The sequence below is a fragment of the Beta vulgaris genome, chromosome 7, assembly GCF_026745355.1.
Source record: "Beta vulgaris subsp. vulgaris cultivar EL10 chromosome 7, EL10.2, whole genome shotgun sequence".
Lineage (NCBI taxonomy): Eukaryota > Viridiplantae > Streptophyta > Magnoliopsida > Caryophyllales > Amaranthaceae > Beta > Beta vulgaris.
The window spans coordinates 60,477,124-60,490,321 of NC_079208.1; the positions used below are offsets into that span (position 1 = coordinate 60,477,124).

Sequence of the window (13,198 nt, forward strand, 5' to 3'; positions counted from 1 at the left end):
AAAGGTAGAGACATAAAGTAGAGGACCAACTCCTTTTGAATTCTGAAAACATTTGTTAAGGAAAGTGTGAGTATGTAAAGACGAAAGTTGAGGACCACAAAATTTGAAAAGATATTTCAGAAATTTTAAGGGTAAAAACGGATCAAATTCTGATATGTTATAAGTATTATGACATTTTTATTTAGGGAAGTGTAGCAAACACTTTGAAACAGGTGAAGTAGGAGAGAGTAGAAAATAAGGTATGGACTTGGCATGATGGTCCTAAAGCATGAAATTGGGTATAGTTGGACAGGTCATATGTTTTTATAGTCCCATTAGCCAAACGATTTTATCTTATTTTATTATTTGATGAAACCACAAAGATAAAAACATTTTAAAGGAAAATCTAATAACGAAAATTGTTCGAAAACCTTACTTGAACACTTGACGACCCCCAAAATATCGAATACTTCCCTTGCCACCTCCTTCAAGAATATGCAAGGATTCTATAACAGGAATTCCCTAAGAGCAAACCCGATGAATGATCGCAAATTTGAGATCATCAATTATTTTATTACCTTCTCATTCTTACACCCGATCACTCATGATCTACTATTGATTTTGACATCAATTTTTACCCTGAAGTTTTGGATATTCATGTTCTTTCTCCTACAATCTTGGGGACCCCTGCGTACTCCAGCAGTTGATACGCGTCCTCCCTTTCCTCCAAAGGTCTGGTCAAAATGGAAGATCAAAGAGTCTAGTTCACAATAATATTCTACTAAAGCCCATCCATACTCTTTGGTGAGCCTTCACCAATTAATAAAACCAAATGAGAGCAAGTCTTATCTGAATTCGTCGAAGGTTAGTTGTAACAGAAGAATAAATTATGTACATTTTTTGAAAGAATTAAGAACGTCTATATGTAAATATATTAGAATTATTGTGTATACATTCAAAAAATTAGATCATGGGATGGAGGGGAACTTAGAATCAATATACTTTCTCATGCAAGCTTCAAGATTTCTTCACACTATCGCAAGACCCATCCTTTCGAAGCCAGAAGTTAACTAGAAGTGAATCAAATACGATCTACACCCATTGTACAAAAATGACCACGATATTACTCCCTCTTTAAATAGATCAGCTCATAATAAAAAGCAACAACTACAGAAAATCAGGGATCGATTTGGCAAAAGTACCTGGTTAACGTCAGCTGCTACACAAGGCAGAAGCAGCAAGCCTGATTCCCCAAGAACACCTCCAAGCTGCTCCACTACAGCTGTCGCAATAAGCAAGGATCTCTACAAAACAAAGATAATTTTTTATGATTCATGAGTGATCTAAAACGAAGCATACAAGGCACTGGCATATAGCTAAACAAGATGAACTGTGGGAAAAATCTTCACTTCCATTTCTTTACAATATGCAAAATTTGTGCCCGGCACCCGAATTCCACATTCACGATATTCATAGCATGTAGTGAAGATGTACTGTCTGATGAGCTAAGAAATAGATAGATGCTTGAATCTATCTAATTCTATGCTCTTGCTACAATAAAGAAAAGGAAATGAAAAAACAGATAACAGCAAGAATTTTAACTAACCTGACTACAAACCAACATCAGAGCCCTTCTGTTTTCTTGCTTCTCAAATACTGACTTCCAAGAGGATGATCCAACAGATAAACCTCTGACCAAGGTGGCATTAAAAACTAAAAAACTGAGATGGACAAGTCTGCAGGGAAAAAAAAAAGTTACCTTCACATTCAACACTTAATCCTCAGTACAACAGAATGAGATGCATGTCCATAGATGATTAACAAGTCAACCATGGCATGTTGCCACATGCCAGAATGTCTAGCTGCAATCTAATTACATTTATGCTCTTAAAAGATCTACAATGTGTCCTCACAGTACAGTCCCATCATTCGTTTGTTTCCTGTTAAATATAAACTGAATCCCTTTGATAAATTGAAGTTGATTGTAACATACAATAAACAGCTGCAGGATAATTAGTGGGAGCATGGAATCAGTGACACTGTTTGATGGCTGTAATAATCCAAAAAAATAAAATAGTCAAACAGGACTTAACTTGTGAAAACCTAGAGAGGATGACAAAACAATATGCTGGGTTGATGGGGTCAATAGGAAAAGGAGATAACAGAAGGTAACCAATTCAAAATATCTCGACGAGTAACCGAGAGATTCTAGTCTGAAGGAAAAAAGAGACAACATCATGTTTCGCTGTTGATGTTCAGGAAAATGCGCTTAGATGAGAAAGAATGAATACTTTACTATAAGATTACCAAATAAAATCTCAAAAAGGGGAGGCTAGTGTCCACTAAGTTGATGAAAAGAAGGCAAGAGAAGACAAATCAAAGACACAAGGCAGGCATCATAAGGACTTCTGTCATACGCTTCAACCACTTCTGTGCACAGATTGCTTCAAGGACAAACATAGAGTGATATTGCATTTTCAAAACACATAAAACCACGGTTGTGGTTTGAAAGTTAACAATAACTAGTTAACTACCCTGCTGAAGATGTAAGGGCTTTATGACTTGGAGGAATGACCATGAGATAAATTAGATGATTGATCTCAATTAAATTTGGAGAAAAAACACAAGAGATAGACTACTCCCACCCAAGCAGGATTCATTCTTGTCCATTTTGCAGCCACATTTGCAGGAGATTAACCTGTATGGTTCCATCTTTCAAAAAAAAAAAAAACCTGTATGGTTCCATAGTACTTCACTATTATGTATGCCATGACTTTAGATTTCATCTCAAGCTTGAAGGTTGTTATCGAGAGTAGTGTATAAAACATTAACTCCCTACTAACACCATCTTGAACTATGTTAACCTTATAACTCAGATTAAGACACCAAAAGACGTGCAAGTGAAAAAAGGCCAGTGCACAAGGATAGTGGAAGCAAATGTGTAACTTACTCCACCATCATGCCCTAAGTTACAGCCATAATATTGCATATCATGAAACATGCAATCAAATTCATATGAAATAAAATACTCACATTCCAATCGCAACAGCACAAACAAAGACTTCAGGCTTAACCATCAATAATAATTGACGTGACTTGCTGACTTGCATCCAAGGAAACTGAATCAAGGTAGAGAGAAGACCAAATATTAGAGATCACACAAAAATCACACCTTGAAGTTCCATTTTGTTAAGTCAATATGAGAGGATAAACAGAGCAAACCATCAAAAAAGAGCACACACAATGAACTCATGGAGTGAAGAACTAGAAGTGATTATAAAAAACAGCATAGTTTCAACAAGAAAAAGTTTCAACATCAAAACCAAAATATTAAATTGTAGGAAATGCCAATCCTTTAAACCACTTAAATTCTCTGATTAGGTATATGACTGTCGAGCAGAAGTTCCAAAAGCTGATTTGAGTACTTTTTTATAAATGATCACATGCATTTCACAACTATTTAATTCTAGTATCCACGGTCCACCACAGGAAGATTACTTGAAAAAAAGGAGTAAAGGACTTACAATACCAAGGAGAATTGAAGTAGTGACAGAAAACCACCTCTCATTACGTTCAACATAGCTTGACATACCTGTTAAGACAGCAGCATTTTGGAAGGAAAACAACAGAAATTTAACCATACACATTTACAATGTAAACAACTTTGATCTCTTTCTTTCTACCAATTATGTATTACTCTCCATAGGTCTAGTTTCATAAATTTCTTTAACTGAACAGGGTTGTAACATAACTCCTGAGTCACCCTCAGACTTACCTAAAGCAGTTTCAGAATTATTGCATGAATCTGATTGCAGAGTCAGAAATAAATAACCTTTCATACTTGCATGAACAGTTCTCAATAACAAACCACTCTCGCATCAGCAATCTCTTAACCAGAACAGGAAACAAAAAGGATAATTCTTTTTAAAATTCGACCCTAAAGATAATGCATATCCAGCCTCAAGGTCAAATAAAAACTTACCAGGAAACGAATTCCGCAATACCTGAAAACAGAACTAATTGACTTCAGATGTAGAGAGCACCACTGATTAAAATAACTACAACACTATAGAGAAAGGAACCTTGGACTTTTTAAGCAAAGAGACTTCCACGATGAAAGTGTGCATGAAATTACTCAAGCTAATCTAATGTAGAGAAGGCACTAAGTGGAAGGTTACTGCATCAAGCAAGCAGCTTAAACTTTCACAACAAATATAATGAAGAGACTCTAGAACACGCAAGAAGGTACTGAAGGATAGCTGGCGACACAATAAAGACAAGGAAATCTTAAACATCCAATCATTGACAAGTTTCCAAAGATTACTATTCAACCAAAACAATAAACTGAAGTAGAAATAACCTTTCCCAGGATTAGAGGGACTATAAGGGTAAGAACAAGACTTTGAAACAGCGGCCAGGTTGGGATTGTTACACCAAATCCATCAGCAACAAATTTTGTGATCCAAAGAGGTACCTACAATTCAAAAACTAATTTTCTAAAACTTTGACTATAATGGACAATTAAAATGACTGGTAAGCTATGCTTTTTATCATTTTAATGCAAAAAAATATTCCCAGGTTTCAGATCAAGGTCAGCCGATGACAAATTCCGTGTCAACATGGAAGTAAGGTAGCATACATTTGATACCTCCTTACTTCCCCATGGTTGGAACTTTTTTTTTGAGACATTAGGGTAACATTGATGTTGAAGTACCTAATATAAGCAATGTCATAAGTAAGGATGAGAACATATTCATCCTTCAAGCTATAGCAGGTCAGGGAAAAAGACTCCTTATTAGTAGTTAAAGACAGTTGTTTGGTTGCATTTGCTCATACCAAAGTAGAAGCATTAAGGATGCAATAAGGTCTGCAATTAAGTTGAGGAGCTACGATTCTTTTGTTCTTGAGAGTTGAGACAAGTTAGCATCTCCTTCATAAAGGTCAAAGTTCATATAAATTGAAATTAAGTTTTACCATAACTTAATTACCAAGTGGAGTCTTGTTAAATTGGTTCCAATGCGTACTTCAACATACTTCCTAAGCATTTTTTTTCCATACTTACAGATATTAACCGTCAAAGGTGTGTCTTTACAAACCGTGAAAGAAAAAGATTAGCTTGTTTTGGGGACGGAGGGAGTATGATTATCATTTTTCAATCTAAACCTCTGGACTAGTTGAAGTTCATATCGACTATAGAAAGTGATTGGTTTTGTGTCATAAGTGCAAAGCACCTGACAAGGAGATGTTCACTATCAGTCTATCACAACTGTTTCGGTAAGCCAACGTGGTAGCCAATGTTCTTTGACAAGGCAATACCAATAGCGGTTTCTTGTATGCATCACTGTATGAGAATATTACACAGCCTATCCCAAGTCATCTTACTTCAGAATCAGACAGAAGATGCGACTAATACACATTAATTAACAGGATGAGAGCCAAATCAACAGCAGAAAAGTCAAAACTTTTAAGAGAGGAGAGCAAGGGAAAGTGTAGCTTACAGTCAATATGCCTATAAGAACAGATATCACTGTCAGAGCAAGAGCCAAAGCAGAATTCCCACCTACAAGCTGGTGTCACATCATAAGACAACGAGTCAAATAGACCTCCTGATACTTGAATGCAGCTAAGAATCAAAGAACAGCTCAATCAGATACTTGTGTAAGTGCAACTCCTCCATTCAATGTCGTAGGCATACAGCTAAAGATCGCCAACCCTGTCCCATCAGTTATCTAAAGGTCAGCTGTAACTCAAAATCGTACTAGGTATAAAAAAAAATGCTGCATGTGCACTTAATGCATTGATGAATACATGCCTGTAATAAACTCCTGTGGTACCATGCGAATTTTGAGAATCAACTTTGAGAAGATAGGACACACCAGCAGGATGGAAGCCTAGAGAATTATAAAAAACAGTGAGACACTACTTTTCCAGTTCTGTGTCATCAATATATCTAACAAAAACTAGAGAAATATGAAGGCAAATTGAAGCAGTTTGTTGGCAAGCAATAAACCACATAGAAATAATTTGTAAGCATCTGCAACAGTTCACTCAGAATAAGACCAACATATGGTTATGAGCAGCTTGGTATTGGCTTCATATAAAAATAACAAGCTCCAGCAAGTTTTAGGTCCACTTCTCAACTATTTCGCTTTCTCTATTATCATTAGGAGTTTGAAATACTCAATAAGTCTGGATCCCTTATTCCTGAACATCAAACACAAATTCTTTCAAATGCATCTCACGGCATCCTAAGCAATTGAAGAACATACTTAAAGCACATCCAACAAAACCATGTCTTTCCCTGCTCTTTCCCAGAAAAGTACCATCGTTTTCCCACTATCCAGTTCCAATTACATAGGGAAAACCAAGATCCTGAATCCTAGATAAGATTTAGGGTTATGGACAGACAATCTCCAGATTCCAAAACAAAATAAGTGTTTACATCTTGGTATGGAGTCTTGTGTATTTGCAGTGGGGAGTTTGATGTCATTACTTTTGTGCAACAATGAGGATCAGGTGAGTTCACAGACCCTCCTGGAGCACTTACAGGTGCACTAAACGATTATTGGGAGGAATAAGAAGGAATTCACTTTGGCAAATATTGGCAATCAACATGCATGGATATCACATAGGTATTGCAGTTGGAAATAAAGGACATAGGTCATTGGAATTTAATATCAAAGTGGGAAATCTTTGAGGGAAAGTGTTTTATTACTTTCTTTTGTTATGGTGCTATTCTCTAAATGTAACCCCTTGCTTATATTTGTCTCAAATGTAACATTGGCTCGTAATGTTCTTTCAGTAGCTTAGTAAGAGAGCTCCTACAAAGCTACTTGAATCTTTTTTTTAAAAAATTCTTATCAAATATATTTCTCTTGTCTTCAGTGAAATAGTTACCAGACATGCTTAATGAACAATGGCCTTAAACCGCCTTAAATTACAAAGTATCAGAGACCAGAGCAGCAAAGCTCCCCAAAGATGGCTAATAGGTTCCAGAGTATCTCACGACTACATTATACAGCATCACACCACTACTTGAGAATTTAAATTATTCACAAAGTGAAATCATATAACAAAAGTCAAGCATAATAAGATATCATATCTGGATTGTGAACAATAGATCTAAAGGGTAAGAACTTTCAACATACAGTATACATTCAGAAAATTGAGATCATACAAGCCCATAAAGTACTGCAGGCCAAGCCTCAACAACTTCTTTAACATCACCATCCTGTGATTTCAGTCCTAAAAGTCCAAGAAGCAAATTAGTCAGCCTAGCTCAAAATTCAAAACCATAAAGCAGAACATACAGACACTTACCTGACAAAAAGAAAAGCCAACAGGTGATAAATTTTGACAAGGAATATTTGTGTGCTAGACAACCCAGTGTAGGACTGGTGAACCCAAGTGCTGCGCCACCAACAAGAGCTACAAAATAAAGTTGGAACGGTAAATAACAGCAACAGTCAAAAGGAGCTAAAGCAAGAGATAGATTCATGCTTAAACTATATTTACTGAATTTTTCCGTCGTAACTGTAATAACTAAAAAATAAATTATAAGTGATATAGAACTACATTCAATGGGCACCACTTGGGTGTCAATCCAATACAAAAAGAAGGGATTTAACCTGCTATGAATCCAGAGTAGGGGGAGGGGCATATTAGGTAGTGCAAAATAGATTCAGTTAGAACTTAGAAGTGTCTTGAGGAGGAAGATAAGAGAGTTAGTTAAAGAAGTACTACTATAAATAAGAGAACATTAGGAAAGAATGAATATGTTGAAAATTGATTAGAATACTGGTGAGCTTTTATAAATTCATTTGGGAGAGAAAAAGGCATTGATCATTCTCCATAAACTTTGAGGAAAAAAATATTTGATGTTTGTGGAAAAACTGACTCTTGCTATCAAAATTGATTATTGTAGAAAATAAGTTGAAGAAGGCATTGATCAAACCAAAGAACAAATGATAAGGCAGAGAACTTCCTATTGCCGATCAAAATTTTCCCTGCCATTCCTTTCCCCTTCTTATCCCTTATTTATTTTTCTTCACCTTCCTTGTTTATGACAGTAATTCTAGAGTCTACCATCAGAATTCCCCTCATCAATTAGAAAGTGAACAAAAGAAGCAATGAGCATAAGCTCAGTAATATATACATAAAGAGAAGAAGCCTATTACACATAGTAAGTGTCAAACAAGCAATGTGCTATGTGCCTGAACAAGTCAGAAATGTTTCATGATTTATATATTACCAAGAGTCCAAGTTACATCAGGGACAACAGAGACAACCAGATGAGTTTCCACATTGACATTTTCTAATAAGTTACATTTGAAGAATCTGTATGAAGACTTGGACAAAAATTGAAACATGTCAATACAAATAAATTATCCCCAAAAAACTCTCAATCTCAATTCTCAAACTTGTCAAGCAACATAGAGTTTTCTTATTACTACAATATCAGGAGCCAAACGACAAACATTATATCACACTAAATCTAGATTCGTCATCATAATCCAAATTCTACTCAATTAACATTAAGGGACAAAGTTTGTACACATTAAAATATATCAGATTTCAGTACTTACAATCAATCATTTTAATGACACATGCATAACTAACTCACCTAGTGGTAGAAGGTTAGCAAAAATAAACTTCAGCAGTCCTTTCGCGAAAGTTAACACAGACACAGGTGTCAAAGTAACGTCATTGCTGCCTCCATAAAAATCCCCCTGAAACAAAACCGATAAATAACATCATCAAATATCTTCACCAGGTTATTAAAAAATATAGTAAATGTATTATAGACTTAATTAATCTTCTACCTTGTTCGATTTTACATGTTGTAGTCTGTAATCTGTATGGCACCAATTTCACACAATAAAAACTAGTTTGATTTGTGCACCATAATCATATGCGTAGATATGGTTTTATGTGGATCCTATAAAATTCCATTCTTACGCGAAAGTCTTAAACAGGTATAACTTGGAGTGTTGAACCACTTTCGACACTGATTGCCAATCTTAAGCTAATGAGACACATGCAAATGAATACTATATCATTCAAAGAGCTACATCAAGGCGTAAATTCCAAAGGTTCACTCGAATTATCACATGAGACTATTATCGTATAATTGTAAGATGTCAACACTCTAAATTCATCGAATCAAGTTTCCAAAACTGAAAGAGCTAAATGAAGGCGTAAATTCCGAAGGTTCACTCGAATTATCACATGAGACTATTATCGTATAATTTTAAGATGTCAACACTCTAAATTCATCGAATCAAGTTTCCAAAACTGAAAGAGCTAAATGAAGGCGTAAATTCCGAAGGTTCACTCGAATTATCACATGAGACTATTATCGTATAATTTTAAGATGTCAACATTCTAAATTCAACGAATCAAGTTTCCAAAACCAAAAACAATCAAGTAAGAAATTCGGAGCACAAAAACTTCAAATTCACACGAAAAAATCAATACGAAAACCCTAAAAACCGAGGAAAATCACGAAATTATGTAATAGAACGAAGAATGTCAATCAAATCAAGCTTCCAAAACCGCAAACAATCAAGCAACACATTCGGAACACAAAACTTCAAAATCAACACGAAAAACCTAAAACCGACGAAAATCACGAAACTATGAAATATGAGCGAAGAAAATTAATCAATCAGAAACAAAAAAAAAATCAAAATACCTGACTAGGCCTTTGAGAGACACTGAAAATGCGCAAATTCGAAGTGCGAGTAGAGAGAGAAGTGCCGGAAAATAGCGACGATTTTCCGAGAGAATTTTGAAATCGTCGACGAAAAATGGCGGGGATGGGAGGAGGAGAGAGAGTGAGGATAACGGCAGTTCCCGCCTCCATTGATACTGCCATTGTCAGATTGAGGAGAGAGAAATAAAAAGGAGTGTTAAGTGTTAAACTGTTAAGTAGTGCGTCTTTACAGTTTATTGTTTGTTGTCGTTTAAAAGCATGGAAAATTCCAAATTTGGAAAGCGAAAAAAGCCATATAAAAAATATGGTGAAATGGACTTTAAATTATCAAGTTGTGTTATTGATTAGTGGTTCATAATCCATGTAGTAGACTTGTTTGTAGTAGTACTATATGTTTTTGGATTTTAGAGGCCCATGAGGATTTTATAGTTCAATGCTAGAGTCTTAATCCTCATGAGATGGGATTAGTTGTATGAGTTAAGAATCGAACTTTGTATTATTAACAAATCTGAAAAATAAAGTTTAGATTGTATATCCTTTTTACGTGAAGTGATAATAAAATAGTATTTGAATTGACTAATTTGATGAAGTGTTTCAAGGAGTTAAAGCAAAGCGTGGATGGTGGACTAGAGACCACCTTCCTCTACGTGGTCCTACTCTCAAACGCATGATCTTAAATATGAAACACAATTTGACGGAAGAGAAATAAATTTTAAAAAAAAAAACAGAAAAAGAAATAATTTTTTAAAATAAAAACAAAAGGATAAAATTTCCCAAGAATTGCCCTAGATGGCGTGGAATTTATAAGAAAAGGAGAAAGAAAAATAAATAAATAAAAATGGTTAATTTGCACTGATAACTACTCACGTAAGATTTGTGGAATGATCCTCTAAACTTTATTTTTTTTTAAACAAAAAAAATAAACTACCATTATTTATTAGTTTTCATTTTTGCAAACATTGATATATTCTATTTTAGTTTGACTTATTATTCACACTAAATTTACAAAGTACTCGATTAACTCATTCTCCAACAATAAAAATTACATATAATTTAAAGAACATACTTTTTAGGTAAAAAGAACATATAATTTAAATTGAAAGAACATACTTTTCAAGTAAAAAGAACATATAATTTAAATTGAAAGAACATACTTTTTAGGTAAAAAGAACATGTAATTCAAAATCAAAGAACATATACTATCTCCAAATGTAAAAGAACATGGGAGAATATTTATAGTACACCTGGGTGTACCATGCTCATGGTACACCCAAGACTATTTTCTCCAAATGAGCAAAATGAACGAATGAGCAAATGAGTAAAATGAACAAATGAGCAAATGAGCAAACATTTCTACTCATTTAAGAAAATGAGCAAACACTTTTATTACAAAATGAGCAAAATGAGCAGATGAGTAAATGAACAAAATGTCCATATGAGCAAATTTGGTGTCAAATGAGCATATGAAATTCTAATTTATTACAAAAATACCCCTGGGTGTACCATGCTCATGGTACACCCGGGTGTACCATGAGTGAACTCAGAACATGGCTAGTAAAAGAGAATATCTAGTTTAAAATTGAAGACTTGTCTAATCTCCCTTCATAAAAGAATATAGGTAGTAATAAAAATTCATTTTTTTTATATAAAAAAAGAACATACTCTCTAAATAAAAACAAACATGTGTTCAGATCATGTCTCATCTCCATTTATGAAAGAACATTTGTGGCCATCAAAAGAACATACACTAAATAACTAAATATATACCCATTTACATATAAAGAACAAATTTTCTAAATAAAAAACAAATATTTGGAAAACAAATAACGTACTCAGTTGAATATAAAGAAAATATTTTCTAAGCCGTTTGAATATCATGTTGCGTGATATACGGAAGCCTGACAAAAGCATATGATATATCTTTGTTTTTTCTTGCGTTTTCATTTGATTCCTATTGCATTTTATTCCAAGTCCACCATTCTCTATGTGGTCTCGGGTCTACGTACATAATTGCGGAGTTAAAGGGTGAGATGTTAAAATTTATTCTATTAGGAGTTCAATGCTAAAGTCTTAATCCCGATAAGATGGGATTAGTTGTATGAGTTAAAAATCGAACTTTGTATTGTTAACAAATCTGAAAGATAAAGTTTAGATTGTATATCCTCTCTACGTGAAGTGATAATAAAATAGTAGTTGAATTGACTAATTTGATGTAGTGCTTCAAGGAGTTAAAGGGTGAGATGTTAAAATTTATTCGATTAGGAGTTCAATGCTAAAGTCTTAATCCCGATAAGATGAGATTAGTTGTATGATTTTAAAAATCGAACCCTATATTGTTAACAAATCTGAAAGATAAAGTATATTTTGCATATCCCCTTATGTAATATGATTAAATGCTTCAAGGAGTCAAAGGGTGAAATATTAAAATTTACCCACCTATAAGGGAAAATCGGATTGGACAAAATTAAAGCATGACGAGATCGAGCAAGAAAAAAATTACAATAAAACATTGTGCACGTCGAGCTATGGATCGTGCCTGCTTTATTATATATTTAGATGGAGAGTACAACATGACACAAGGCATGAAAAAAAAAGACAGTTAAGCCACTTTAAGTCTATGCATGACTAGCTTGTGCGTGTCGAGTTATGGATCGTGCCTAGTGCCTTTCTTTGGTCCTTCTTGTAACTTCATTTGTAATTTTTTTATTAATCATTTAATTGTGCATCTTTTCAATTTCTTTTTTGGGTTTTCTGATTGACATATTAAATGATCAAGTACTTACATCCTTATTTTAACGGCTCTTTCAAAAATTTCGGACCAAAAAATTATTTTTTTTCGTTCTAAACTGAAAAATAAAACATTCAAAAAAACTTGGACTTAATCAGGGCCCTAATATGTAGGCTCGCCTTTGGGCTTCCAAAATCTCAAAGATGGGGCTGATCATAAACCCGGAGTTCTTTTCGGTTGGTACGGCTATTGAAGATCTAGTGCATCTTTCCAAGGTGGTATTGGGCAGTTTCTTCTAGAGTGATCATGCTATGGTTTTGTTTAGTGATTTTTATGCAGGAATGGTCGATGTCGATAATATTGAAATCATTGATTTATCTTCTTCGGTGCAAATTGGGAAGTTGTTGTCTAATGCGGCTCTTGCGGCTCAGTTAACTGTCATTATGCGAAAAAGTTTGCTCCAATTATGGGATGTAAGGACTATGAGTGCACATTCAAGATTGAATCAAGCTTTCACAGATTCAAGACCGGGTTACCTAGCATACTTGTGTGATTACATATGTTGGTATGACAAATGGAAATAAGTTTTTCACCATGTTGCCTGAAATGAGAATACAAAAGATGGATGTGCTTGTGCAGACTATTACACATATGATTGGAATCTCCAAGAACATTGCCATATAATATATGGGTTTTCAAATAAGGTGGAAACATATGCGAGTCATTGTTGAAGATTAACGATGTTCGTTTGACGATCCATGATCCAATATTGGTGG

General features: G+C 34.5%; 1 protein-coding gene across 2 annotated transcripts; it reads right to left on the reverse strand.

The window, feature by feature from the left end:
- Positions 1-314: 314 nt before the first annotated feature.
- LOC104900326 (probable sodium/metabolite cotransporter BASS4, chloroplastic) lies at positions 315-9,923 on the reverse strand. 2 transcript variants are annotated; one of them, XM_048648268.2, is made up of 14 exons: positions 9,674-9,923; positions 8,603-8,708; positions 7,300-7,407; positions 7,157-7,224; positions 5,792-5,870; positions 5,634-5,692; positions 5,478-5,546; positions 4,340-4,453; positions 3,962-3,983; positions 3,504-3,571; positions 3,013-3,098; positions 1,586-1,715; positions 1,182-1,283; positions 315-713 (listed from the first exon to the last, which is right to left on the reverse strand). In XM_048648268.2, the coding sequence occupies exons 1-14, from the start codon at positions 9,854-9,856 to the stop codon at positions 582-584; spliced, it is 1,326 nt and encodes a 441-aa protein (XP_048504225.1). In that variant the 5' UTR covers positions 9,857-9,923; the 3' UTR covers positions 315-581. The 2 variants fall into 2 exon arrangements, with proteins under 2 accessions (XP_048504225.1, XP_010686026.2); XM_010687724.4 differs by lacking the exon at positions 315-713 and adding an exon at positions 813-1,071 and having other exon boundaries at positions 9,674-9,920.
- Between the last annotated feature and the right edge of the window lie 3,275 nt (positions 9,924-13,198).

Coding starts and splice junctions, on each gene's coding strand:
- LOC104900326 (XM_048648268.2), bottom strand. CDS start 9,856: ATGGCAGTATCAATGGAGGCGGGAACTGCCGTTATCCTCACTCTCTCT. Junction 8,709..9,673: donor TCTCTCAAAGGCCTAGTCAG/GTATTTTGATTT, acceptor GTTTTGTTTCAG/GGGGATTTTTATGGAGGCAG. Junction 3,572..3,961: donor ATTGCGGAATTCGTTTCCTG/GTAAGTTTTTAT, acceptor CTGTCTTAACAG/GTATGTCAAGCTATGTTGAA.